This window comes from Schistocerca piceifrons, chromosome 8 (assembly GCF_021461385.2).
Source record: "Schistocerca piceifrons isolate TAMUIC-IGC-003096 chromosome 8, iqSchPice1.1, whole genome shotgun sequence".
NCBI lineage: Eukaryota > Metazoa > Arthropoda > Insecta > Orthoptera > Acrididae > Schistocerca > Schistocerca piceifrons.
In genome coordinates, this window is record NC_060145.1 from 253,995,970 (window position 1) to 254,022,258 (window position 26,289).

A 26,289-nucleotide genomic window follows, 5' to 3' on the forward strand; every position below is an offset into this window, starting at 1 on the left:
GTTTTGTGTCGGACTACAGAGAGTAATTTCCTTCCTTCTTTTATTTTTATTTCTATACTGTTCTTTTAATCCAGTCCCTTACGAAATTTTTAATTTTTTATGACAATTTGTCCATTCTTTCTGTGGTTTGGGGCAAGGAATATTATAAACAAATTTACATCGTCGAGGGCAGGAGTCTGGGAACAAAACCCTCACTGCGGGTTAATACGATACCAAAGGCACATGATTTCCTTTGGGCCATTTAATTTTATGAAGTATTTATTATTTTTCAAGCATTTTTTACTAATACTTACTAACAAGATGCGTTTGCGTGGCATGCTGCCGTGTTTAGATACAATATAGTTACATATACATTACATTAAATTATAATCTGAAGTAAGGCGATTATCCGCTGGGTGTACCAGTAAGGTTGTGCACCAAAATTTATCCGTTTATGCTGGAATTTTGTTTGTCTGGCACACAGTGATAAACACATCGCCATTGCTTAATACATTCACATTCAGATGTTTACATCATACCAGAGACTCATAACTGGCTAATAAATATTAGTAAAAAGCGACTGAAGCAGTGGAAATTAATTTATAATACAGCCGTAGCTCCCAAACAATTCCATATAATATGCATAAATTTAAGTAAATTTTGTTTATTATTTATCTTTCCTTGGAGGTAAGTGACTACATATTAATAATTCCTGCTGAATGTTAATATTTACCTATGCCGCCGTAATCCGCAAGCTTGCAACTAATGGTGAATTATAATTTCCATTAATTAAATTAACTCTTAAAAAGCGAATGTTTGAACAGCCACCGTCTTCGGAAAGAGGGAGACAGAAGAAAAGAACTCACAGATGAATTATTATTATTATTATTATACATAGCCCAAGTAATTGTAGATTGTATGTACTCATTCCTAATAGCTTCCGAGCCTCGCTGGATGCAGAAAACAAAAAGATATAGCAAAAGCCAAAGATTCATGGTTCATTCCTTCGTTAGAACTAAAATTCTATAGTCACTTAACGCATTTTCCCCTCTTGTAATGTGTCGCGTATGTGACAAATATGTACTTGCCCGGTGGTTTGGAGACTACGTAAACTGTTTGTTCCCCTGTAACACGTAGCTATGGCAATTCAAAGGGCGGGAGACTTGACTCCAGGATGTAACTGTTGACTAATCACAAAACTAGCAGACATGGAAATGTCAGGTCTTGATTAATTTTCGGTTCTTCGTTACTCAATAAACAGTGACACCGACTGACCAAACATTTGACGCAACAGTGAAAGGATCCCCTGTGCACTCGGCTACCTGCAAAACATGATAGCAATGAGACGCGTTATCATACGGAACGGTGTCAAAACTACAAGCCTGCAATGGATTCGAAACACTAATAAAGTTATGCCACAAGCCAATGCCCACAGTCTGACAAAAATTGCACACCAAGGTGCTTAGCGAGTCCTGTTACTAACGGAAAGATCTGTAATCACTCGAAACTGTCCCCCAGTGTGTCCAATGGCGGATACAGGAAAACCTAAAGGAGGGGGCGCTACCTTTACTTTTACCGTAATAAAAACTGATCAAGTCACATGCAAAGTTTAAGGAAGTCTTATTTAAACTGATTATTTTTAGGAATCTTCGAGAAAGTCACAATTACTGGAGATATACGCGTCAATATTTTTCCATACCCACCTCGTATTACGAGTTAAGTATGGGAAACTGTTGTTATGTTATTAGTAAAAATATTGTTACGAGTCTCGTAACAACATTTTTACTGAGAAATTACTATGAGTTACTATTATTAATACTTCACAATCAACTGATCACCTCTTGACTAATCTTCACCCCTGCACCTGCTACAACTAGGACTTTTTGCTTATTCATTCTTCAGTCTCAATATTTCTGCTTCTAAATGTAACCTAGCTTCCTATTCAGCGAATAATCCTTATTTATAACGCTACGTATTGAAGGGTCTCTGTACAAGAAAACAGTAGAATATTCGCAACTTTTCTCGAACAAATGCTAAACGGAATAACGTATCGAGATCACTAGTATGTCAGCGACTTTCCTCGTAGGTATGTGTTAGATATCTATGTGCCAGACAGAAACATATAAAATACGATAACGCGGACATGTTTCCAGTCATCAACAGTCCAATGTCGGTAATGACGGGTCCAGGCGAGGCGTAAAGCTTTGTGTCGTGCAGTCAAGAAAGGTACATGAGTGGGCCTTCGGGGCCGAAAGCCCATATCGATGATGCTTCGTTGAATAGTTCGCACGCTGACACTTGTTGATGGGCCATCTTTGAAATCTGTAGCAATTTGCGGAAGGGGTGCACTTCTGTCACGTTGAGCGATTCTCTTCGGTCGTCGTTGGTCCCGTTCTTGCAGGATCTTTTTCCGGCCGTAGCGATGTCGGAGATTTGATGTTTTGCCGGATTCCTGATATTCACGGTACATTCGTGAAATGGTCGTAAGGGAAAACTCCCACCTGCATCAATTCATGTCCATTGAGCAATCCGACAGACTTGGGCGATCCCAGCAGGACAATGCGGCATCCCACATGTCCAGAATTGCTACAGGGTGGCTCCAGGATCACCTTTCTTAGTTTAAACACTTCGACTGGCCACCAAACTCCCCAGACATGAACATTATTGAAAATATCTGGGATCCTTGCAACGTGCTGTTCAAAAGAGATCTCCACCCTCTCCTACTCTTACGGATTTATGGGCAGCGCTACAGGACTCATGACGTCAATTACCTCCAGCACTAACTCAGACTATAGTCGAGTCCATGCCACGTCGTGCTGTGGCAATTCTGCATGCTAGCAGCGACCTTACACAATAGTAGGCAGTTGTACCAGTTTCTTTGGCATGTAGACTGGCAATGGTAAGAAAAGTGTTTCTGAAGAAGAGAAATTTGTCATCATCAGGTATAGATTACGCGTCATGAAGTCTTTTCTGAAAGTACGGCCATGTACGGTTGTGAAACACGGGACGATAAACAGCTTAGATAAGAAAGGAATAGAAGGTTTTGAAATGTGGTGTTACAGAAAAATGCTGAATATTAGATGGGTAAAGCTCGTAACTAATGAGGAAGTACTGAATAGAATTGGGGAGAAAAGAAATTTGTTTTACAATCTGATTAGAAGAATGGATCGGACGGTTGCATACATTGTGAGAAATCAAGGAACCACCAACTTTTTACTGGAGGGAAGTGTGGGAGAGTAAAAGTCGTAGGAATGAGTGATTACGGCAAGTAGATTCAAAAGGATGTAGGTTGCAGTAGTTACTCGGAGATGAAGAGGCTTGCACAGGATAGAGTAGCATGCAGAGCTACAACAAAACCAGTCTTCGGACTGAAAACCACAACAGCCGTACAAAAACAAGATGTTGGCAAGATTTCCGATATCAGTACAGTCATCAAGTTGCAGAGTGAATTTTTGGCTCGTGAGGACGTGGAAGTAATTTTTGCCTCGTGTTAGTTACTAATGCATCAGTACGACGAACCACGATATCATGTGAGAGTGGTATCGATTTCAGACTCTCGCCAAACCTTTCTCCTTGCACGATTTTGCACATTTTGACAGCTGCAGGAGGACGTAATTTCACACCAATAATGTGTGGTGATTAGAATTTTGCAATTAAGTGCGATACCTCTAGGGATGCTGTTAGGGCTTTCTTAGGAACTGATACCTGTTTTTTAAGGAATCCGACAGTTTCTTTTAGTTTTTACTCATGAAGCTTAAAAAATTTGATGGGTTCACCTACGTGGTCTGAACGGTTTGTTTGTAGGCGCATCTTTAGTTTTACAGCCTCGTTCAACAACATGTTAGAGATTGGGAGACGAAGCGTACAAAGAATACTGCACGAATCAGAATTTCCACTCCTATAAGTTACACATTGTGCAGCATTTAAATTCAGGAGACCCTATGTCGCGCAGGGACTTTAGCAGACGAATGTTGGCTTAAACCAACGAGGGCGCAAATTTCCTTAACAACATACGAATGTCACACGAAGCGCGCTTTCTCCTTAATTGATATGTTAACAACCAGAATTTCCGTTACTGGGCGCAGGAAAATCCATATGAGTTGCACTAGCGTACATTACATAGTGCCAATGTTTCTGGTGTGTTGTATTATGTCATGGCGTCACTAGACCTATCTTTTTTGAAAGTGAAAATGGCTTTGCAACAACAGTAACACGCGCCCGGTATGTTGATATGCCTGAAACATTCTTTACACTGAGACTGCACGATCTTAGCAACGAAGAACTATGGTTCCAGTAGGGCTCAGCCACGTCACATACTATTGGACAATCGACGAAAGTCGTTCGCCAGTTGTTTGGAAGGCGCGTCATTTCACGCAATGGTGGCATTTCACAGACTGCGAGATTCCCTGATCTTTAAGAGTATGCGACTTCTTCCTGTGGAGACCTCTTAATAAATATGTACAGTACACGTCCTGCAACTATCTATTAACTGAAACAGATGATTGAAGACATCACTGTCATTCCCCGAAAGAAGCCACAAAGACCATTCCGGTATTTCCACAACAGCCTATTAGAACGTGAACGCCGAAAGGGAGCACATCTTTTATAAGTAAAGAGATAGTTTATAATATTTTGTAACGAGAATATAAATAGCATACTGTGTACATCCATTTTCGCTAATAAAAATATTTTCCTATTTTCATTCGTACAAATTACGTTACATCAAAATTATCAGTTTCCTCGTGCCATCCTTTACAGATTTGTGTGCATTCAGATACGACTGTGGCTCGACGTTTGACTGCGTAGGAATGTGAGGGTAGGCATACTCGTCGTCGAAGTCCCAGTCGACTTCATCTGACCATCACAAAGAAGGGTCACTGTATTGTTCGAGGGTGGTCTGAAAAGTTCTTGGAATCACCACTAGAGAGGTTAGCGCTAGCGCAACGAGTTGTTCAAAAGTGATATTCATTGCAGTGTTGCCTGTAAACAGGTGTCACGTCAGTGCTCTGGGAAGAGATCTGTGGCGGTGACTAGGTTCTGTTGTTGTTCCCACGTAATGATTTGCGAAGATGGAAAAAATCGAGATTCGAGCAGTGATTAAGTACTTCGTAAAAAAAGATATGAAAGCAGAGGACATTCATGCCGATTTCCAGAATACACTGGGGGGGGGGGGGGGGAGGGGGGGGGGGGCTCCGCTCCTTCATACTCAGCTGTTGCCAAGTGAACAAATGAATTTAAATTTGGTAGGGAGAGCTTAGATGATCATCCGCGCAGTGGTCGGCCAAGATGTATCACTACTCCAGAAATCATTGAAAGTGCGTGAAATTGTTCACACTTGCCAGATGTCATCTGAAAGAGTACATCACATTTCAACTGAAGAATTAGAAATGAAAAAAAAATATCTGCAAGATGGGTGCCGCGACTCTTGACGCATGAGAATGGGCATATCAGAAAAATGTTTGGCCCGTTTTAGGAGAAACGAACAAGATTTTTTGCGCCGGTTTGTGACCACAGATGAATCTTGGATGCACTACTATGCCCTAGAGACAAAACAACAGTCAAAGCAGTGGAAACATGCTGATTCTCCGCCACCAAAGAAAGCAAAGAAATTTCTTCGGCGGGAAAGGTCATGGCATCAGTGTTCTGGGATGCGAAAGGGGATTCTGTTTGTAGATTATCTCCCCACTGCGCATACAATTACTGGAGAAAAAAAAATGGTTCAAATGGCTCTGAGCACTATTGGACTTAACTTCTGAGGTCATCAGTCCCCTAGAACTTAGAACTACTTAAACCTAACTAACCTAAGGACATCACACACATCCATGCCCGAGGCAGGATTCGAACCTGCGCCCGTAGCAGTCGCGCGGTTCCGGACGGAAGCGCCTAGAACCGCTCGGCCACCGCGGCCGGGTAATTACTGGAGAATACTATGCCAAACCCCTGGACAAACTGTAATAAAAGATACGCGAAAAAGGGCCAGGTTTAGCAAGGAAGAAAGTCATCTTCCATCAAAACAAGGGGCGCCCGCACACATGTGACGTCGCCATGGCAAAATGACATCAACTAAGGTATAAACTGTTGCCACACCGGCCTTATTCACCCGATAGGCTCCGTCAGACTTCCACCTCTTCCTAAAACTGAAAAATTTTCTTGGTGGACGACGATGCACTTCAAACGAAGAAGTGATAGCTGGAGTTGACAACTAATTTGCAGACCTGGAGGAAACTCATTTCTGAGATGGGATAAAGGCACTGGAACATCGTTGGACCAAGTGCATTAATGTACAAGGAGACTAAATTGAAATATAAAAAAAAAGTGTTTTTTTTCTATTCCATCCCGAGAACTTTTCAAACCACCCTCGTATACCAAGCACATAGTAATCCCATCACAACTGTGCCTGCCTGAATAACGAACTCCCTGCAACATTCTGGAGACTAGCAGCAGCCGGCCTGAGGAATTACCATCCCATGTGTAGGCTGCCGTTAACACCACAACGGAAATGGCTGCATATGGAATGGTACCGTGGCCGGGAGCACGGACTGCTGATAGATGGTGTCACATCGTGTTTCGCGATGAACTGCTGTTCTGCACTAATCCGGATGACCATCGTAGATGAGTATGGCAATGGCCTGGAGCGAAGTTCCGATATCCCAATGTTTTGAAGAGGCATAACGGTACGGGGAGCAATCGCGTATAACTTATAGGTCACAGCTGGTAGTGATTGAGGGAACTGTGACGACATGACAGTACGTAAAAAATGGTTCAAATGGCTCTGAGCACTATGGGACTTAACTTCTGAGGTCATCAGTCCCCTAGAACTTCGAACTACTTAAACCTAACTAACCTAAGGACATCACACACATCCATGCCCGAGGCAGGATTCGAACCTGCGACCGTAGCGGTCACGCGGTTCCAGACTGTAGCGCCTCGAACCGCTCGGTCACCCTGGCCGGTGACAGTACGTCACGGACATCCAACGTCATCCTCTCATGCGACAGTATCGTGGCGCCACTTTTCAACAGGACAATGTTCGTCCACAAATGGTTCGTGTCCCTGTGAAACGTCTGCGTGATTTTGAGCTACTCCTGTGACCTGCAAGATCCCCAGATCCAACGCCAATAGAACACGAGCCGGTGCAGCCAGGATATTAAGGACCAGTTACAACAGTTGTGAGTCAGCTTGCCCCATGAGAGGGTACAACAGCTTTATGACACCTTCTGCAACCGAACCACTGCGTGCATCCAGCAGGTGGAACATCAAACTGATGTGGAGGCTCATAGTACAAGATCTTTGTAAATTTGACTCGATTTTGTAACACTGCAATAACATGACATACCCTTTCAACCCACAGAGTTTCGTTTCGTTTCCTCCTCCCCATCTGGGCGTTTCACTTCTTTTTGTCTGGCGGTATATTTTACTGTAAATCAGACCAAAAAATAATGCCTGCACCCAAGTATGAACTCTGACAGCAATTGTTCTTGAGATACTTGTGCATTGAATGTATCTTTATTAGTTGAATTACAGTAGATTATTTTTACTATTCTGTTTCTGCTGTGTTGTGTATATGAATGTACTGACACACATTGTTTACTTTTTTCGTATAAATGTAGTTGATGCATAACTGCTGGTAAACCTTTCGGGATGTGGTGGTGGTGCAAGAAACTCTTCTGTTCCTGACGTTTCGTCCAGGACTGCGCTGGACATCTTCAGAGACGCTCCTCTGCTGAGGATGTCCAGCGCAATCCTGGATGAAACGTCAGGAACAGAAGAGTTTCTTGGACCACGACCTCACATCCCGAAAGGTTTACCGGCACTTGGTCGTGAAAACCTTCAATCTAACTAATAGATAGTTTTTAAAGATTTGTAACCTTCGTTATCTGTGCTATATTTTGATTATTTGTATTAATGAACTAAAGTAGCAAAAGGAAAAGGTAAGAGAAGTCAGTAATATAATTGTCCAAGAAAGACAAGCGTCCAGGTTCGAGTCTCGGTCTGGCATACAGCTTTATAATGTCATAACGTATCAAGATTGCTTGCACTCTGCCGCAGGGTGAAACATCCCGTTTCAGATGGATTTATCTACATTTCATGCAAATATAGAACCACAAGTGATCTTTATGCATTGTACAAACATTCCGGTAGCCCTATTTACGTATAGTTCGTTTTGAATTCCCGGAAACAATACTTAATGTGAACAAGCATTGATATCAACTTCACCTGTTTTATGTTAACAGTGAACAAACGATACGTTTCCTGAAAATAAATGAAAGTGCGCGGAGCTTTGCAGTCAACCGCCGTGCAGCTAGCTATCAGCAGGTCATACGCTGTATGCTGGTGAAATGTCCCGTCTAGTTAAGCGTCATTTCCACCTCCACCCGCGCAGTGAAAGGTAGAGATGAAACACTTATTACGCTTTGGTCATAGTGGCACCGATATCGGTGAATTCGTCGACGGCCAACATCGGCCGAAGACGGCCGATCTTTTCAGATCAGTTCGCCACTACGATCGCGGCCGATCTCATCGCCCGAAAGTAGAGACTTCGGACGACAATCGGTGAAATTCAAATCAGTTTGTCTTCTTCGGTCAAATCGACCGATGTTCTCACATATGAGTTGTGAGAAACTGTTGTTGAATCCAAGAAAGAATGAGCCTGTGGCATCCTGAGTATAAAAATATCATAATCGGGATATCGTTCGGAATCCGTCTACTGAAATTGAAAGTTTATTGGCAACCACAAATAGGCAAAATCTTTATCGGAAATTTTAGGTGTGAAGTATAACCTTAAAAAATAATTTGTTCAAATGAAGAGGATGGCGTATCTTATGCTTAAAGTTACTGTAGCGGATCTTTTTTGTGTTGTGGTCGGTGAGCAACGTTTGGAACACGGCATTGTATGGTAGTGAAACATGGACTGTGGGAAAACCGGAACAGAAGAGAACTGAAGCATTTGAAATGTGGTGCTACTGCCGAATGTTGAAAATTAAGTGGACGGATAGGGTAAGGAATGAAGAGGTTCTGCGCAGAATCGGGAAGAAAAGGAATGTGTGGAAAACACTGACGAGGTGAAGGGACAGAATGATAGGACATCTGTCAAGGCATCAGGGAATGGCTTTCTTGGTACTACAGGGAGCTGCAGAGGGCAAAAACTGTAGAGGAAGGCAGAGATTGGAATACATCCAGCAAAGAATTGAAGACTTAAGTTGCAGGTGCTACTTTCAGATGAAGAGTCTGGCACAGGAGAGGAATTTGTGAGGGGCCGCATCAAACCAGTCAGAAGATTGATGACTTCGTCACAATTTTCACCGCTTTACGTGTTCGCAGTACATTATTCTAAGCTTTTTTTATCTTTCACACGATGCCAAATGGTAATTATTGAAGGTCAATTACCGTATGCCTGCACAACTTCAAATAAATTCAGCAAAACATACGGTAGTGTTTGTAATCTTGCTTTTTAGTATCATTCGAGTATGTAAGGCCGAAGATTCAGAGTGCGTGAAACACTTTTGGATAACGAAAGCTAATTTCGAGAACTTGTAGAGGCGTGATTAAAGCGCAGTTACGAAAGCCACATTAAAGATGTAATTATGGTTCAAGTGAAGACGTGCCACTCCGGTATTTGACGTCTGGTGATTGCATCTTTCCAATGTTGTTCTTGTTGTGGTCTTCAGTCCTGAGACTGGTTTGATGCAGCTTTCCATGCTACTCTATCCTGTGCAAGCTGCTTCATCTCCCAGTACTTACTGCAGCCTACATCCTTCTGAATCTGCTTAGTGTATTCATCTCTTGGTCTCCCTCTACGATTTTTACTCTCCACGCTGCCCTCCAATACTAAACTGGGGATCCCTCGATGTCTCAGAACATGTCCTACCAACCGATCCCTTCTTCTAGTCAAGTTGTGCCACAAACTTCTCTTCTCCCCAATTCTATTCAATACCTCATTAGTTATGTGATCTACCCATCTAATCTTCAGCATTCTTCTGTAGCACCACATTTCGAAAGCTTCTATTCTCTTCTTGCCTAAACTATTTATCGTCCATGTTTCACTTCCATACATGGCTACACTCCATACAAATACTTTCTGAAACGACTTCTTGACATTTAAATCTATACTCGATGTTAACAAATTTTTATTCTTCAGAAACGCTTTCCTTGCCATTGCCAGTCTACATTTTATATCCTCTCTACTTCGACCATCATCAGTTATTTTGCTCCCCGAATAGCAAAACTCCTTTACTACTTTAAGTGTCTCATTTCCTAATCTAATTCCCTCAGTATCACCCGACTTAATTCGACTACATTCCATTATCTTCGTTTTGTTTTTGTTGATGTTCATCTTATACCCTCCTTTCAAGACACTGTCCATTCCATTCAACTGCTCTTCCAAGTCCTTTGCTGTCTCTGACAGAATTACAATGTCATCGGCGAACCTCAGAGTTTTTATTTCTTCTCCATGGATTTTAATACCTACTCCGAACTTTTCTTTTGTTTCCTTTACTGTTTGCTCAATATTCAAACCTATACCACGCTCTGTTTGATACGTTGGATGCTATTTACTATACCCTAAAGACTAATTCAAAAGCTAATATCTTCACTCTTGCACCCCAAATACTACGAAATGTTAAATTTATTCTGTACCGAATTTTGAAGCTATGCTATGTGCAATGTACTAAAAAGACACGGTGATAAGTTATAGATGATTTCCTTTATTAAAAGCTACACCCAGTCTGAAATAATACTGCCACCAGAAACCTTGTTACTTCCTTTCTCAAATCCAGAGCACGTGTTTAAAGAGCATTGAACTTTCCCATATTAGAATCTGATTATCTGAATATCCTGCCACCATTGCATTAATTTTCACCATTTTTAGAATAAGGTGAGCTGCTGTGAAACCACAAACCTATCTTTTGTTAGTTAAATAATTCTTCCTTGTATGTATTGTATTGTATGTTAACCAGGGAACTAGAAACGATGGAGAGGCTTCGTCCCCGCCGCAACCGCAGTGGTCCACAACCCCACGACGACTACCGCAGTCCACTTCACCCCTCCGCCGCCCCACACCGAATCCAGGGTTATTGTGTATTGTGCGGTTCGGTACCCCCCCCCACCTCCCCGCCCCTCAGGGAATGTCTCCCACCAGACCTGTGTTTGCGTGGTAGAGTAATGATGGTGTACACGGAGAACTTGTTTGCGCAGCAATTACCGACTGAGGCGGAATAAGGGGAACTAGCCCGCATTCGCCGAGGGAGATGGAAAACCGCCTAAAAACTATACACAGACTGGCCGGCTCACCGGACCTCGACACACGCCCACCGGGCGGATTCGTGCTGGGAACCAGACGCTCCTTCACACTCCGGAAAGCCGTGCATTAGAGCGCTCGGCTAACCGGCCGGGCATTCTTTCTTTCTCTCACACAAATTTTATCTGTGTATCATGTAATAGAAACAGCATCTACTTTCACGACGCAACTTAACCATTATGTGCTCATAACCTCATTGGAAAAACCTTTTATTATACAGCAGTTGCACATCCCACCACTGTTGCATAGTAAACCATACTCGGAACAACGTGTTTGGGAGAGAACTTTTATGCGGTGTATCGTCAAAATTATATATTTTCTGCATGTGCACTTATAAATATGAAACAATCAAGAACAGCATTTTAGATTCAAAGGTTGCGCTCCTTCTCACGTCTATCAGTGATGGAAGAATAATAACGTTATCACAAAGTTAAAGCATATTTTACTTTAGTAGTATGGCATTTTCCCCTTCATCTCATATTCATAAAACTTGTCGCGTAATTCCAGTAACTGGTGACAGAGTGCACAATCCTCGCCACGTTCTTTTCGAGATGGATACGACTTATTTAAACGTATGCGAAATCTTTTTAATAGAAAACGCTGCAGTGGAGCACTCGTCTCCATGGACAGAGACATTGTGGTACCCACTTCGTCCTTGGAGGTTAAAATCTAACCTATTTCATACATCGAATAGGTTCTAATCTAACCCAACCTCCTCGATCCCATCAAAAACCGACGAATGAGATCGGACGCACAGTGACCAAGCTGTCGGCCGATGTTATCGGGCAACCTTTGGCGACGGCGTCTGACGACCGTCGTCGGTGACACTGAATGTAGCCTTAAAGATCGAATCTTTGCTGCGTTTCTCTCACTGCCAACTTACCCAACTACCACAGGGAATTGATTCACTCCTTTAAATACCCCGAGCTAGCTTTAACTTGTTTTTATGCGTTCTTGGAGACCGTCGTATTAATTATTCATTGCACCTAAACTCGTACGAATTTCTCTGTTAATGGTCACAACCAAAAACTTAATTGAGCTCCGTAAAACTATATTGATTCGAGTGTCACCGTTAACTTACTCCAACCGTTATGTATATCACAATCCGACTACTGGGAACACGATGTCTGTTTCACGTCTACACTAGAAACCTAGACACTATAAACTCAGATCTGAGATCAAGCAGCGTAAATCCACAGGAAGCATTGGACCTTTAGAAATGGCGTGCATTGACCCAAAAGGCGGACCCTACTTAAACAGGGCGGCGCTAAGAAGCAGTAGTTTTCCATTACCAACAAAAAATCTGATTTAGGTCGAAAAACAGATTTCAGAAGTTGGTCAATATTATGATTGTCTAGTTTTTTTGGTTCCTTGAATGAAGTGGTGTAAAATTCCACTGCTACACTACTGAAAAATTATTGACTTTTGATCCGTTTCTCAGTAACAGTGAACTGAATACGTCTATATTAAAAGAGCTGTATATGTCTTGTAAAATGGCACCAAGCAGACAATGGTCTGAAAGAGGTATTTATTATAACCAGAAATTTGTGAATATTACAATGCTGTGGATGAAGTATAATCACATTTTGTCAGAAATGATTTTAAAGTTTTGTCTCTAGAATACAATTCTTTGAAATGGTAGGTCGATATCTGTATGGTGTGAGAGTTAGCAATTGTCCTTAAATAATGAAAAGTGTGAGGTCATCCACATGAGTGTTACAAGAAAATCTTTAAATTTCGGTTACAAAACAGATCAATCACATCTACAGGCTGTAAATTGAAATAAATATTGAAATTACAATAATGACCAATCTAAATTTGAAAGGACACATAGAAAATGTTGTGGGGAAGGTGGGCCAAAGACTGTGGTCTATTGCAGAACACTCAGAAGATGCAACAGATCTACAAAAGACACTGCCTACACTTATGCTTGTCTGCCCTCTTTTGGAGTACTGCTGTTCAGGGAGGGATCCTTGCCAGACAGAATTAATGGAGTACATCAGAAAAGTTCAAAGAAGAGTAGCACGTTTTGTATTACTGAGAAATAGGGGAGAGAGTGTCATGGAACCAAGACAGGATTTGGGGTGAACATAATTAAAACAAAGGTGTTTCTCACTGCAGCGGGATCTTCTTATGAAATTTCAATCACAAACTTTCTCCTTCGAATGCAAAAATATTTTGTTGACACCAACAGCATAGGGATAAACGATCATCATAATAAAATAAAGGAAATCAGTACTCAAATAAATATATAGGTGTTCATTTATTCCACATGTTGTCTGGGAGTGAAATAATAGAGGATTATTGTGAAGGTGGTTCGATGAACCCACTGCCAGGAACTTAAGTGTGGTTTCCACAGAGTACTGATGTAGATGCATACTATTCACGAAGTATAATATGACAAAAGAAAGAAACTGCACCTTGCTTCTAAATCATCCTCAAAAATCAGTAGGTACAAGGAAATCTATGGGTCCATTGAAGAGTTTATGAACCAAGTACATTTCACAGTAATGGCATCTGGCAACCATCCATTACTAGTGAACTTCAGTCTTTAACTCACACACACACACACACACACACACACACACACACACACACACACACACAGAGAGAGAGAGAGAGAGAGAGAGAGAGAGAGAGAGAGAGAGAGAGATTAATTAATTCTCTTTATTTATTCTAATCAATTATGTGACCTATATTTTCCATAACACAATTCTTTTTTCTGCAGTCAAATGAATAAATATTAAATAAGCAACATCAAAATATTGTAGAGCCGTTTAACAAGTATCAGGTACTAACTATTTTGCTAGTTTGAGACACGGTGTCTTATGTGCTGCTCTGACTTTCACTCTGGAATTACCTGGATATCAGTTATTTTCTTTCTACTCTGGAATTACCTGGATATCAGTTATTTTCTTTCTACTACCCTAAAAAACTCGGATGCTAATTATTGAGCAATTTTGTCTACTATTTCATCATAACTAGTTATTTTCATTTATTTGATTGTTTATAAGTGAGACCTGCACACATCCGATATGCACACATTGGATTAGCCACAACTGGTAATAGACTAATGCACTTAAGAATAAACAACTTAGGTGGAAGAGAAATTGGTTTTGTCCTTTTTAGTACAAGAATATCATTTTAGAATGTTTCATTGAGACTCCACGTATTGTTTGCCCACAAATAGCTTTTATGCAATAGTCAGCTGGATGTCGGTACCCTACACTACTTGCAGTCTTCTAAATCATTTTTCTTTTTATTATTTTTTGAAAATTTTCTATTTACTTTGATGTCAAAATTACTTACTTGTATTTGAGACTGTGTAACTATGGTTAGATGGAAAGCCTTACAATTGAATATATGCTATGTGCTGCTTCACATAGTCGTTTGAAGTGTACAGTGCTCATTATTCACATTGAAGGGTTAATTAAAGGAATAGTATCTTCAAAATGTGACCACATACATATTGCTCTTATTATCTGTGTCTCTACAATGTGTGTGCTGTCAGTGTCATGTCCCTGCAGCACAAAAATATTTATGGCTTGTTTTTGTTTTCTCACATTTAAGATGAGAATTATTTACAGCAAATGTGTACTTGATGGCATCATTCACAGCACCTTTTCATCAGTGCTTTCTGATTGATATTTGTCATTTTCTGATAAGTTTATTAAGTTATGTTAAGTATGACAATTCGAATACAGAAGCAACAGGATCTGACTATTTAATAAGATCTAGTTACAATCTGAAAATGTTCTGGATAGTGTCTGATGCATTTTCAGCACACCAGGTCGTCAACGTGGAGGATCCACAAATATCATTTCTGTGCTACTTATTGCCTCAACAACTAGTGAGTAGTAGTGCAATAATGTCCACGAAGTTCAACATGATTCAGCATGGATAAAATAACATTACTGGAATGGGCCCTAGAGCAATTTTCGAACTCTGATTCAGTCCTTACAAGGAACATGCTCTTTCTATGTCAACACTAGAGTGTATCTTTCGAATTCAAAGCATAAGCAAAATGCGATTTTTTTGTTTCTGTTTTAAGTAGATTTAGACTCACACGGTGTGAACGGCAACTGTAAAACAATGCTTCTTGTATTGCCATAATGATGAGCAGATATGAAATCTTTTCTGGAATTGTGTGGTTTACATAACTGCGTTCGATGCGTTGACAGGAAGCACCAATTTAAATGTCAAATATTCCCTGGTGAGTAAAGAAAAATTCAAAACTGAAAGTGGGATTTGAGTGTAATATTACAGGAGGGGAGTAATTTATGTTAAAGCCACGTCGGTTACCATATGGGAAAATGGAAACATAATGATATGCGATATATGTAGCACAGAAACTCGACACAAACTTCTTACATAACTTATGCGATGCTCCGAGCACCAGTATTAAATTTATAAGGTACAGTTTCCTTGTTTCTTTCTTTCTTTTTTTTTTTTCGAACTACTGAATCGTCGACTACCGCATTATTTGTACATGCGATAATAATCTTATTCTGAAATGGAATTAAAACGACAGTTACGTTTCCGATAGTATTTAATTGCGGTGCTACGACAATGCGATTGTAGTTGTCTTAAAACACCGGTACTTATTTTCAGTTGACGTGTAGCCTGGTAGGGAAGGTTTCCTATTTTGTTTTCGACAACGTCCCTGATATGGTCAGAGAACCTGACATGCAAAGAATATATTTTTGGCATATATACTTACAGTCTTCTGTTTCTTGATAATTTCCTTCTCCTCGGGCATTCTGCTTTGCCTTGTCGCCTACAAGCTTTCACAACAGAAGTAAAACCTGCCGTCGAATTATCTGCTTAGAAGTTGTTTTCAGACAAAGGTTTACCGTGGTTAAAAAAAACGAACCGATGTTGTTTTACAGAAATTTTATTAAGAAAGAGACCAAAAAGATACTGGCAATACAACGTGACAATATCCGCACCATAAACAATGTTACCGCACTTGTTTACTTCACGGAGACTGTCAATTGTTCTATAGTAATGCCATCTTGATAATGGTACCTGTTGAAAGATGACTTTCGACAGTTAGTTCTGTATTTTAGAGGTTGTGGGTAGTATTTGTACGTAAACTAGCTGAGGTGTCAGTACATGTTCGCTTACGATGGCAAAGTATTTTAAAGCGTTGCATCCACGTTTATTAAGAGGAAGTTTCAGGATACAGCAAAGATGTATGTCTAAATACTACCCTATTGACGAAAATGTTTACGGCCTTAATGCAGAACAGAGAGAGGTGTGTGTATTTTTTTCTTCGCCTCTAAAACGTGGTGTATGGTGTATGAAACATTCGTTTGCGCGTAAAACCGTACTCAGTGCAATAAATTTAAGTCTACGTATCGTATAGGTCCTACAGCTGTGTAACATATTGTGAAAGGAAATGTCATTATCTGTTTACAAATGCTTGATACCGGTACTTGTGTTGAATAAATCCATAACTAAATAGTTTTGTAAGTTCTGTATACTAACAACAAATTATGCTTAGTCGTAATCTAGCGGCACTGGTAATTTTAGGGGAATACTTGTATGTGTATTAGAAGCTAACTAAAAGACCAACTGCTTCTTCTTGTATCCTACCCATCTGCCGCTTTTATATAAATACTTGAGCCATTATACAGATTACTATCACCTGTGAATATACTGACGCAGCCAAGAACTAACACAAATTGTAGAGAACACAGAATTTACGTTTTTGAGTCCAACCAGTCTGAAACTTGTTGATAGAGTAGCTACCATACTCTATTCGCTTGCACTAAATTTACAATATGGAGCCAAAAAAATTATAGTAAGAGTGGCTGCCATATTATATGCTTTTTTTTAAATATGTAGGGGATTTTCAGTTTCCTGCCTGATATCTACTGGTAACTTTTAATAGACTTTTACGTTGTAGTACAAAACTCCATTCCATTCCTAGACACAGCTCGTATTTTTGCTGCTATTAGTCCTGTTGTAGTTCTGCATACATACAGAAGCAGAAGAGATGGTAAACAAAATTCTTTTAACTATCATTGATTGGTTTTCTGTGAATGGCCTAGCCCTCAATTTGTATTCAGTTCTGCATATCTACGGGTACTACACCAATTATAAGTATAACGTGGTGAGGAAATCATAAATAGGCTGGAAACTTCAAAATTCATAGATGTCCATATTGATGAGAATTTAAATTGGGTAAAGCACATTTTGGATTTCATAAAATAACTTAGTTTGCCCACATTTGCATTTAGAATCATTGCAAATCTTGAGGGGAGAGAAATCAGTAAGTCGGTATATCGTGCATATTTTGATTCAGTAATGTCATATGGAATGTTGTTTCTGGGGCAAATCATCTTTAAAAAAGTAAGTATTTATTGCCAAAAATGTTCTGTAAGAATAACATGTGATGTTCACTCAAAATCATCATGTGGACATTTGCACAAAAAGGGGCGCACAATAATGCAGCAGAATTTTTTTATTACTTACCAAGTGATATAAAATGTCTGACAGACAGCGAAATAGCAGGGACTAGTGTAGCAGGGGATACAACCCGTCGGCTTTGGACATTGACGTCACAAGTCGCCAATCGAGAAGCGATTCTTCTTAGTGTTGTAGCTCCCTTCAGTGTCTGATAAGTGTTTTTTGGCTTTTTTTTTAAAAAATCTCAAGAGATAGAATAAACAGATCCACTTTATTAAGCAATCAGTAAAAAAACGAAACTGAAACATAACAGCAAAAGCGAAAATGGTAAACTGCTATCTGGCGACTTGTGACGTCATTGTCCAAAGCCGACGGGTTGTATCCCCTGCTGCACTAGACCCAAATAACATATGAAAAAAGTCTGAGAAAGTTTCTCCTTAACAGCTCCTCCTATTCTGTAGAAGAATTTCTATTACCATTATGTAGAAAAGGTGGTGGGTAGGAATTACTAACTACGAGCTGTAAAATGACTCGTTCCACATCATTGTTGTGTATCACAACAAATTGTGCATTGAACATGGAACTAAGTAAGTAGGCCTAACTGTGAATTGCTGAGTCCATCTTAAGCACAAATACCATTGAGTAATGTATGTAAGTCTGTAAAGAGGCCTCAGCAAAATGTTTAGTTATCTTTACCAAATAATCTTTTTGCATTTTTCTGTAGAGTGAATACTTATTGCACATTAGCTGCTTTCCCCCAGAATATTATGCTATAGGACAGTATTAAGTGTAAGTATGTTAGCAATCGTGTCTTCTCTTGTTTACTTTACGACAACTTCTGGGATATGTAACACTTCAGTTCAAACATCCATGCTGAGAGGCCTTGGTTGAGATGTGAAAATATTGCCTGACATTTCGTCTCAGGCTGCAGAAGACATCTTCAGAAGTCAAATGGCAAGTGCGTCAGGGGCTCCTGAATTTTTGACACTGGATGCTCGATTATCTCTGACTGTTACCATCAGTCTCGATTAAAAATAATTGATTGTTATTCTGTTGATGCAAAGTTGCCATCCATCTTTTATCCACCTTAACATCTTCTCTCCTATTAAAAGTGTAATGGTGCTTTTAAATTACTGTGTCCTTTCTATATATGTGCTCATGACAATGTTTTGTCTTTACTAAAATGCTAGTCTCACTGAATAATATTTTGTTGTTTCCATCTCGGAAAACATTTCGCTGTGTGGCTGATTTGTCAGTTAGACCCCAGACAGTAGTTCCTGTTTGTGTTTTGCAGATGGTGTGGACCTGTCTTTTTGTGCTTCCAAAGTGTGTTTGTCCGCAACTACACAGAATTTTATATATCCCAGGTAACATTAGTGAATGCTGTACATCTTTTGCTGTTCTTGAGCATTCTTATTTTGTTGGTGAGTAAGATCATTTCAACTCCATGTTTGGCCAAATCTTTCTCAACACAATTTGTAATCTTGTTAATAGAAGAGAGAAGAACTTTCCTTGTTGGTAGCTGTTGTTCCTCACTAGTCCTTGCATTTTCTCTTCTGTAACAGTGTTTAATCCACCTCCCTACAGGAGTAACTGTTTCTCTGGAAAACCAACTATAAGTGATTCAGCTCATTATGTAAGTAAACTGGCTGCAAATTTTTGTTGGTCCTGTCCATGAAGATTTTAATTACACCTCTTTTTTTCCTTGTGTGATGGATGGTTTTCTCATGGAGGTGTCTATCAGTGTGTGTCATTTTCATATACACTTCCTGGCCAAATTTGCCCTATTGTGAATGCAATAGGCTCACCTTACCATGTCAGCTATCTCACCTTATTGAAGCAACTCTTATGTTGGTAAATCTGTCAGTTGTATTAAAAACTCTTATGTGTTTTGTTGAGAAGACATAAACATGGCCCTGAGTGATATTCAAGGCAGTGTTGATATTATGTCCTTCAGCTTTTTGTGATTTCCTCAAATTTTTAAAGTGAATGTTAGTATGGTTCCTCTGAAAAGCTCCAACAGACGACAACCACCACCACCACCACCACCACCACCGCCGCAGAGATATCAACAACAACAACAACAACAACAACAACAACAACTACTACTACTACTACTACTACTACTACTACTACAACATTAAAATTGACACACATCCTTGACACAGAAGAAAGTATCTGAGCAAATCATGCTAAAGAAATCTCTATATACTAGTCTAATATTTAAGCTTATTGCCATCAGCGCTCCTGCTAGGAATGGTATGCTCATGCAGAATTTCTTCTTACGGCACTGTTAGAGCAAGATCTGACTAAATTACTACTCAAGTAAACACCAACACAGGGCTAAATCCGAGATCTCTGTCTGAAATCGTCTCTTGGGGAATCTAGTTACTGCTTTGAGTTACTTTGCAGCTGCTGTGTAATACAGTCAAAACTAGTCATTAGGAGAAATGTAACTAGAATTATTACATTTTAGCAACTGTTTTATCATTGCTTTTTTTTTGCAAAATTAAAACTTACATATACATCAATTTCAGATCGGCTACTTCAGCCTCAAAAGTAAAAAAATAAAAACATCACGAGGATCAATTTATTAACTTACTCCTTCCATTATAACAAAGACTGAGTATAAATGTGTTTTTTATACAAGTTAAAATTAAAGCATCCTTAGTCACATAAAACATTTAATACAATGGTGACCAGATTCAGTCTATTTGTAGACCATTTTTAGACTCTTCTCCAGTGGCGGCAACTGGAGATGATGAAGGGAGCAGGTAAACAAGCAATTGGTGTTTGTTGCTCGACAGTTGGTACCTGCTCCGTTCCACGACTGGAAAAGGGTCTGAAGACGGTCTACAAATGGACCGAAACTGGTTACAATTGTAATTAATTTTTTTATGGGATCGAGACTCTTTTAATTTGTAACTGTATAAAAAATTTTGCACTGAAATCACAGTTCTTCCGGTGGTGATTGCAACAATTATTAACATAGGCCTTACAAAATAGTGCTCCATACTCCATCATGATTCTTGAAGTAATCAGTGGGAATGAAGCTGAGTTATTTTCCTAGAACAATCATTTACACAATTAACAATAAAATTTAGTTAAGAATACTAGTCACTAGCTTTAATAGTCACTAACAGTTGGTTTAAATTTTATCTAAAAAATTAATAAATAGATTTGTAACAAATCCCAAATAAATATTAATTGTTAATAAAATACATACAAGGTCCAAAATATATTAATACACACTGAGGTGACAAAAGTCGTGGGATGGTTCCTAATATTGTACCTGACCTCATTTTTTCCGGCATAGTGCAGCAACTAGACACATGGCAAGGACACAAGAAGTTGTTGAAAGTCTCCTATAGAAATATTCAGCCATGCTTCCTCTATAGTCATCCATAACTGCACAACTGTTGCTAGTGCAGGATGTTGCATACAGACTTACCTTTGGATTATATCCCATAAAAGTTTGCTGGGATTCATGTTGGGCAATGTGGGTGGCCAAATCATTCACTCTAATTGTCAAGAATATTCTTCAAACCAATCACGAATGACTGTGGCTTGGTGACGTGGTTATTATCATGGGAACAAGAAGTCTATGAATGGCTGTAAATGATCTCCAAATAGCCAAACGTAACCGTTTCCAGTCAATGGTCAGTTCAGTTGGACCCGAGGACTCGGTCCATTCCATGTAACCACAGCCCACACCATTATGGAGCCATCATCAGCTTACATAGTGCCTTCTTGACAACTTGGAACCGTAGGTCACTGGAGTATGTGACACGTTCAAACCCAACCATCAGCTCTTACCAAGTGAAGTCATGAATCATTTGAACAGGCCCTGGTTTTCTAGTCATCTAGGGTCCAACCGATATGCCCACAAGCCCAGGAAAGGCACTGCAAGTAATGTCATATTGTTAGCATAGCCACTTGTATTGGTCCTCTGCTGCCATAGTCCATTAACGCCACACCACATTTTGCTGCAATATCCTAGCTGATACGTTTATCATATGTTCCACATTGATTTCTGCAGTTATTTCATGCAGTGTTGCTTGTCTGTTATCTCTGACATCTCCAGACAAATGCCACTGGTCTTGGTTGTTAAGTGAAGATAGTCGGCCACTGTGTTGACCATGATAGAGGTAAGCCTGAGATTTGGTATTTTTGGCACAGTCTTGACACTGTGGATCTCAGAATATTGAATACCCTAATGATTTCTGAAATGGAATGTCCCATGTGTCTTGCTTCTACTACCATTTCGTGTTCAAAGTCTGTTAATTCCCGTCTTGTGGCCATAATCACATTGGAAACCTTTTCACATGAATCATCTGAGTAGAAATGACAGCTCTGCCAGTGCTCCGCCCTTTTATGCCTCATGTATGTGATACTGCACTATGCATAGGTACAGGTCGCTATCCCTTGACTTTCGTCATCTCAGTATATTCCTTCCATGCAAGAACATATTATTGCCCAAATTGTTCTTAAATGTCGGCAGAGTTCTGCTACATGTGCCCACCATCACCCGTCAGTGTCTGCTCCGCTTACATACTTTTGTTACCATGTCAAGTGCCCGCAACACCACCACGCGGCATTCAGTGTTGTGTTGGCCAGTGGTCATATTGTTTTGGCTTATCAGTGTGTATTGTTAAGATGGTGTTATTGAGGAACTTTGAAATTTTTTTTTATATCATTATCCGTTGCTGAGACCCAGAGGTTCAAATTTACCTTATGTACACATGAGGCTTAAATGTAGTTTTAACTGATGTAGAGAACACATGGCAAAGGTTCTGGGGTCATCGCAAGGGTTCTGAGGTCACTGTACTGTTCTTAGTCACCATTTTTCCACCAGTGAAACTTTTGACCCACTACCTCTCTATAGTGGGCACTTCACACCTATACAGGATGTCTTGACTTGGAAATCATTATATGGTGCCACCTGATGGCGTAAGGACCTTGCAGAAAATTATTTTGTCTTATGAAATTCTTTGTACTTACAAATTAAACACCTCATTTTGTGGTATACTGTAGGCAGAGGCGATTCTAGAAGTCAGTCAAGGGGGGTGGGCTAATTGGGGGGGGGGGGAATTGGAATATCGTTTAACAAAAGGAGAGTCCTCCACTGACAAATTGGTAAAATTTGGAGTTACTTCAAGTAGTTTTTGGTAACTGTCTAGGAGTTCAGGGTAAAAAAAAAAAAAAACAAAAAAAAGAAATATATATATATATATATAATGGAAGGAAACATTCCACGTGGGAAAAATTATATATAAAAACAAAGATGAGGTGACTTACTGAACAAAAGCGCTGGCAGGTCGATAGACACACAAACAAACACAAACATACACACAAGATTCAAGCTTTCGCAACAAACTGTTGCCTCGTCAGGAAAGAGGGAAGGAGAGGGGAAGACGAAAGGAAGTGGGTTTTAAGGGAGAGGGTAAGGAGTCATTCCAATCCCGGGAGCGGAAAGACTTACCTTAGGGTGAAACAAGGACGGGTATACACTCGCACACACACAAGGTAAGTCTTTCCGCTCCCGGGATTGGAATGACTCCTTACCCTCTCCCTTAAAACCCACATCCTTTCGTCTTTCCCTCTCCTTCCCTCTTTCCTGATGAGGCAGCAGTTTGTTGCGAAAGCTTGAATTTTGTGTGTATGTTTGTGTTTGTTTGTGTGTCTGTCGACCTGCCAGCACTTTCATTTGGTAAGTCACATCATCTTTGTTTTTAGATATATATTTCCTACGTGGAATGTTTCCCTCTATTATATATATATTCTCTCTCTCTCTCTCTCTCTCTCTCTCTCTCTCTCTCTCTCTCTCTCTCTCTCTCTCTCTCTCTCTCTATATATATATATATATATATATATATATATATATATATATATATATATATATATATATATATATATATATATATAGACACACACGTAAACCATAAAAAAAGGTGAAATTACAATAAATAAATTTTCTGGATACAGATGATGATGTGACTTACCAAACGAAAGCGCTGGCATGTTGATACACACACAAACATACACATAAAATTCAAGCTTTCGCAACCAACGGTTGCTTCATCAGGAAAGAGGGAAGGAGAGGGAAAGACGAAAGGATGTGGGTTTTAAGGGAGAGGGTAAGCAGTCATTCCAATCCCGGGAGCGGAAAGACTTACCTTTAGATGTTGTTGAATGACAGGCGAGGTATGAGCAGCGGCAACTTGAAATTAGCGGAGGTTGAGGCCTGGTGGGTAACGAGAAGAGAGGATATACTGAAGGGCAAGTTCCCATCTCCGGAGTTCTGAGAGGCTGGTGTTAGTGGGAAGTATCCAGATAACCCGGACGGTGTAACACTGTGCCAAGATGTGCTGGCCGTGCACCAAGGCATGTTTAGCCACAGGGTGATTCTCATTACCAACAAACACTGTCTGCCTGTGTCCATTCATGCGAATGGACAGTATGTTGCTGGTCATTCCCACATAGAAAGCTTCACAGTGTAGGCAGGTCAGTTGGTAAATCACGTGGGTGCTTTTACCCATGGCTCTGCCTTTGATCGTGTACACCTTCCGGGTTGCAAGACTGGAGTAGGTGGTGGTGGGAGGGTGCATGGGACAGGTTTTACCCTGGGGGCGGTTACAAGGGTAGGAGCCAGAGGGTAGGGAAGGTGGTTTGGGGATTTCATAGGGACGAACCAAGAAGTTACGAAGGTTAGGTGGACGGCGGAAAGACACTCTTGGCGGAGTGGAGAGGATTTCATGAAGGATGGATCTCATTTCAGAGCAGGATTTGAGGAAGTCGTATTCCTGCTGGAGAGCCACATTCAGAGTCTGATCCAGTCCCGGAAAGTATCCTGTCACAAGTGGGGCACTTTTGGGATTCTTCTGTGGGAGGTTCCGGGTTTGAGGAGATGAGGAAGTGGCTCTGGTTATTTGCTTCTGTACCAGGTTGGGAGGGTAGTTGTGGGAGGCGAAAGCTGTTTACAGGTTGTTGGTGTAATGGTTCAGGGATTCCGGACTGGAGCAGATTCATTTGCCAAGAACAGCTAAGCTATAGGGAAGGGGACCGTTTGATATTGAATGGGTGGCAGCTGTCATAATGGAGGTACTGTTGCTTGTTGGTGGGTAATATGATACTCTAATGTGAGGAGGGTGGGGGTGGGGGGGGGGGGGGGGAGCGAGCTAGCTATAGGCGCCCCCCCCCCCCTCCTGCCATGGCCCCTGACTGTAGGTGTAGCCTAAAAATGTTGTGCATTTTTAAGTAAAGGTGACTTGTGTTGGATGTGAGATGATTTTGTGTTAACCATATATTATGCGTACTTATTTGTTGGTTTTTATGTGCCAGTGTGTGTAAGTCCGTTGAAATACATAAACAAATTTTTATTCTTCATTGACTTACAGAATTTGTTTTATATGAGCTGCACACCCTTCTGTAACAGGAAATAAAGGAACAGGATGAAAAGAAAAAAAAATTCCTGTTTAAGCACAAAAAAAGGTGAATATGCTCGTCTTTCAAAGGGTGTGATGGAAAAGTGGGGAATCAGCTGCCTCATTACTCCTTCCGCACCAAAAATTTTGGCATGTGAATGTATTCTCACTTTTTTGTGCTAAAAGAAAGTAGCAGAGAGACAGTGCCAGTGGAAGAACAGGAGTGAGGAGACAGTGATGGTGGGAGAGGGAAAGTGGCAGTGAAAGAGAAAGAGAGGTGGATGAAGACAGTAGCAGTGGGTAGAGATAGTTGCAGTGGGATTAAAAGAGAGAGGGAACAATGGAAATGACAAATAAGATGAGTGGAGACCATATTTAGGCCTGGGCAGTGTCTGGACTCACACATCCATTCCCCCACCCACCCGCGAGCTTTAACATGAAAAAAATTTGCCCTCTTTCCTTACACTCGCATGTTAGAGTTTCCAGGTCTAGGTATCAGAACCTCGAGCAAACCTTCCTCAAGGACATGTGTAGAGAAAAGACAGTGGCGTTGAAGAGAAAGATGGTGGACTGTAAGTGAGAAAGAAAGGAATGTGGCAGTGGGAGAGAAAAATGATGGTACAAAAAGAATGGCAGTGGGAAAGAGAGAGAGAGAGAGAGAGAGAGAGAGAGAGAGAGAGAGAGAGAGAGAGGGGGGGGGGGTGCGGAGACACATATAGGTGTGGCAGAGAGATGGAGATGCTGAGTATGAAGGCTTCACTATAGACAGAAACTTAGAAGAAAATTTAGAAGTTGTGTGCTAAAAGAATATGAATATCTTAGCATGCCAGAATTTTTGGTGAGGATGGGGAAATGAGGACTGAGGCAGCTGGTCCCCAACTTCATCAGTCTTTTAAAGATGAGCATATTTGGGTTTTTTGTGCTTTGACAGCTGGTTAGAGCATATGAGTGAATTTTTATGAGGAAAAGAATCCCACCGCCATTTGCTTGAAATGATTCAGGAAAAACATAGAAACTCTAAGACAAGATGACCAGACTCGATGCTTTTGAATATTAAGTCAGTGTGTTAACAGTTGAACTGACTCTTTCAATTGGTCCGTATTGTACAATGTCCTTCTGACCATACACAATTTGCACCAGATAATTTTTACATTTCAGACAGACCAGTGGTGTGGA

General features: G+C 40.5%; 2 protein-coding genes across 4 annotated transcripts in view; one reads left to right on the plus strand and one right to left on the minus strand.

Annotated features, from left to right (window-relative positions):
- LOC124711301 (bifunctional 3'-phosphoadenosine 5'-phosphosulfate synthase) overlaps window positions 1-16,246 on the minus strand; it is a 342,281-nt gene extending 326,035 nt beyond the window's left edge. For 2 of the 3 annotated variants that reach the window (XM_047241309.1, XM_047241307.1), the window contains exon 1: window positions 15,996-16,245. In XM_047241309.1, coding sequence (XP_047097265.1) covers window positions 15,996-16,034 — 39 coding nt within the window. In that variant the 5' untranslated portion in view covers window positions 16,035-16,245. Of the gene's footprint in view, window positions 1-15,995 lie in introns of all 3 variants that reach the window. The other variant, XM_047241305.1, reaches the window with a different exon arrangement.
- An 8-nt stretch (window positions 16,247-16,254) lies between these two features.
- LOC124711302 (isovaleryl-CoA dehydrogenase, mitochondrial) overlaps window positions 16,255-26,289 on the plus strand; it is a 62,374-nt gene continuing 52,339 nt past the window's right edge. Inside the window, exon 1 of the mRNA XM_047241311.1 lies at window positions 16,255-16,532. Within this exon, the coding sequence (XP_047097267.1) occupies window positions 16,404-16,532 (129 nt within the window). The 5' untranslated portion in view covers window positions 16,255-16,403. The remainder of the gene's footprint in view (window positions 16,533-26,289) is intronic.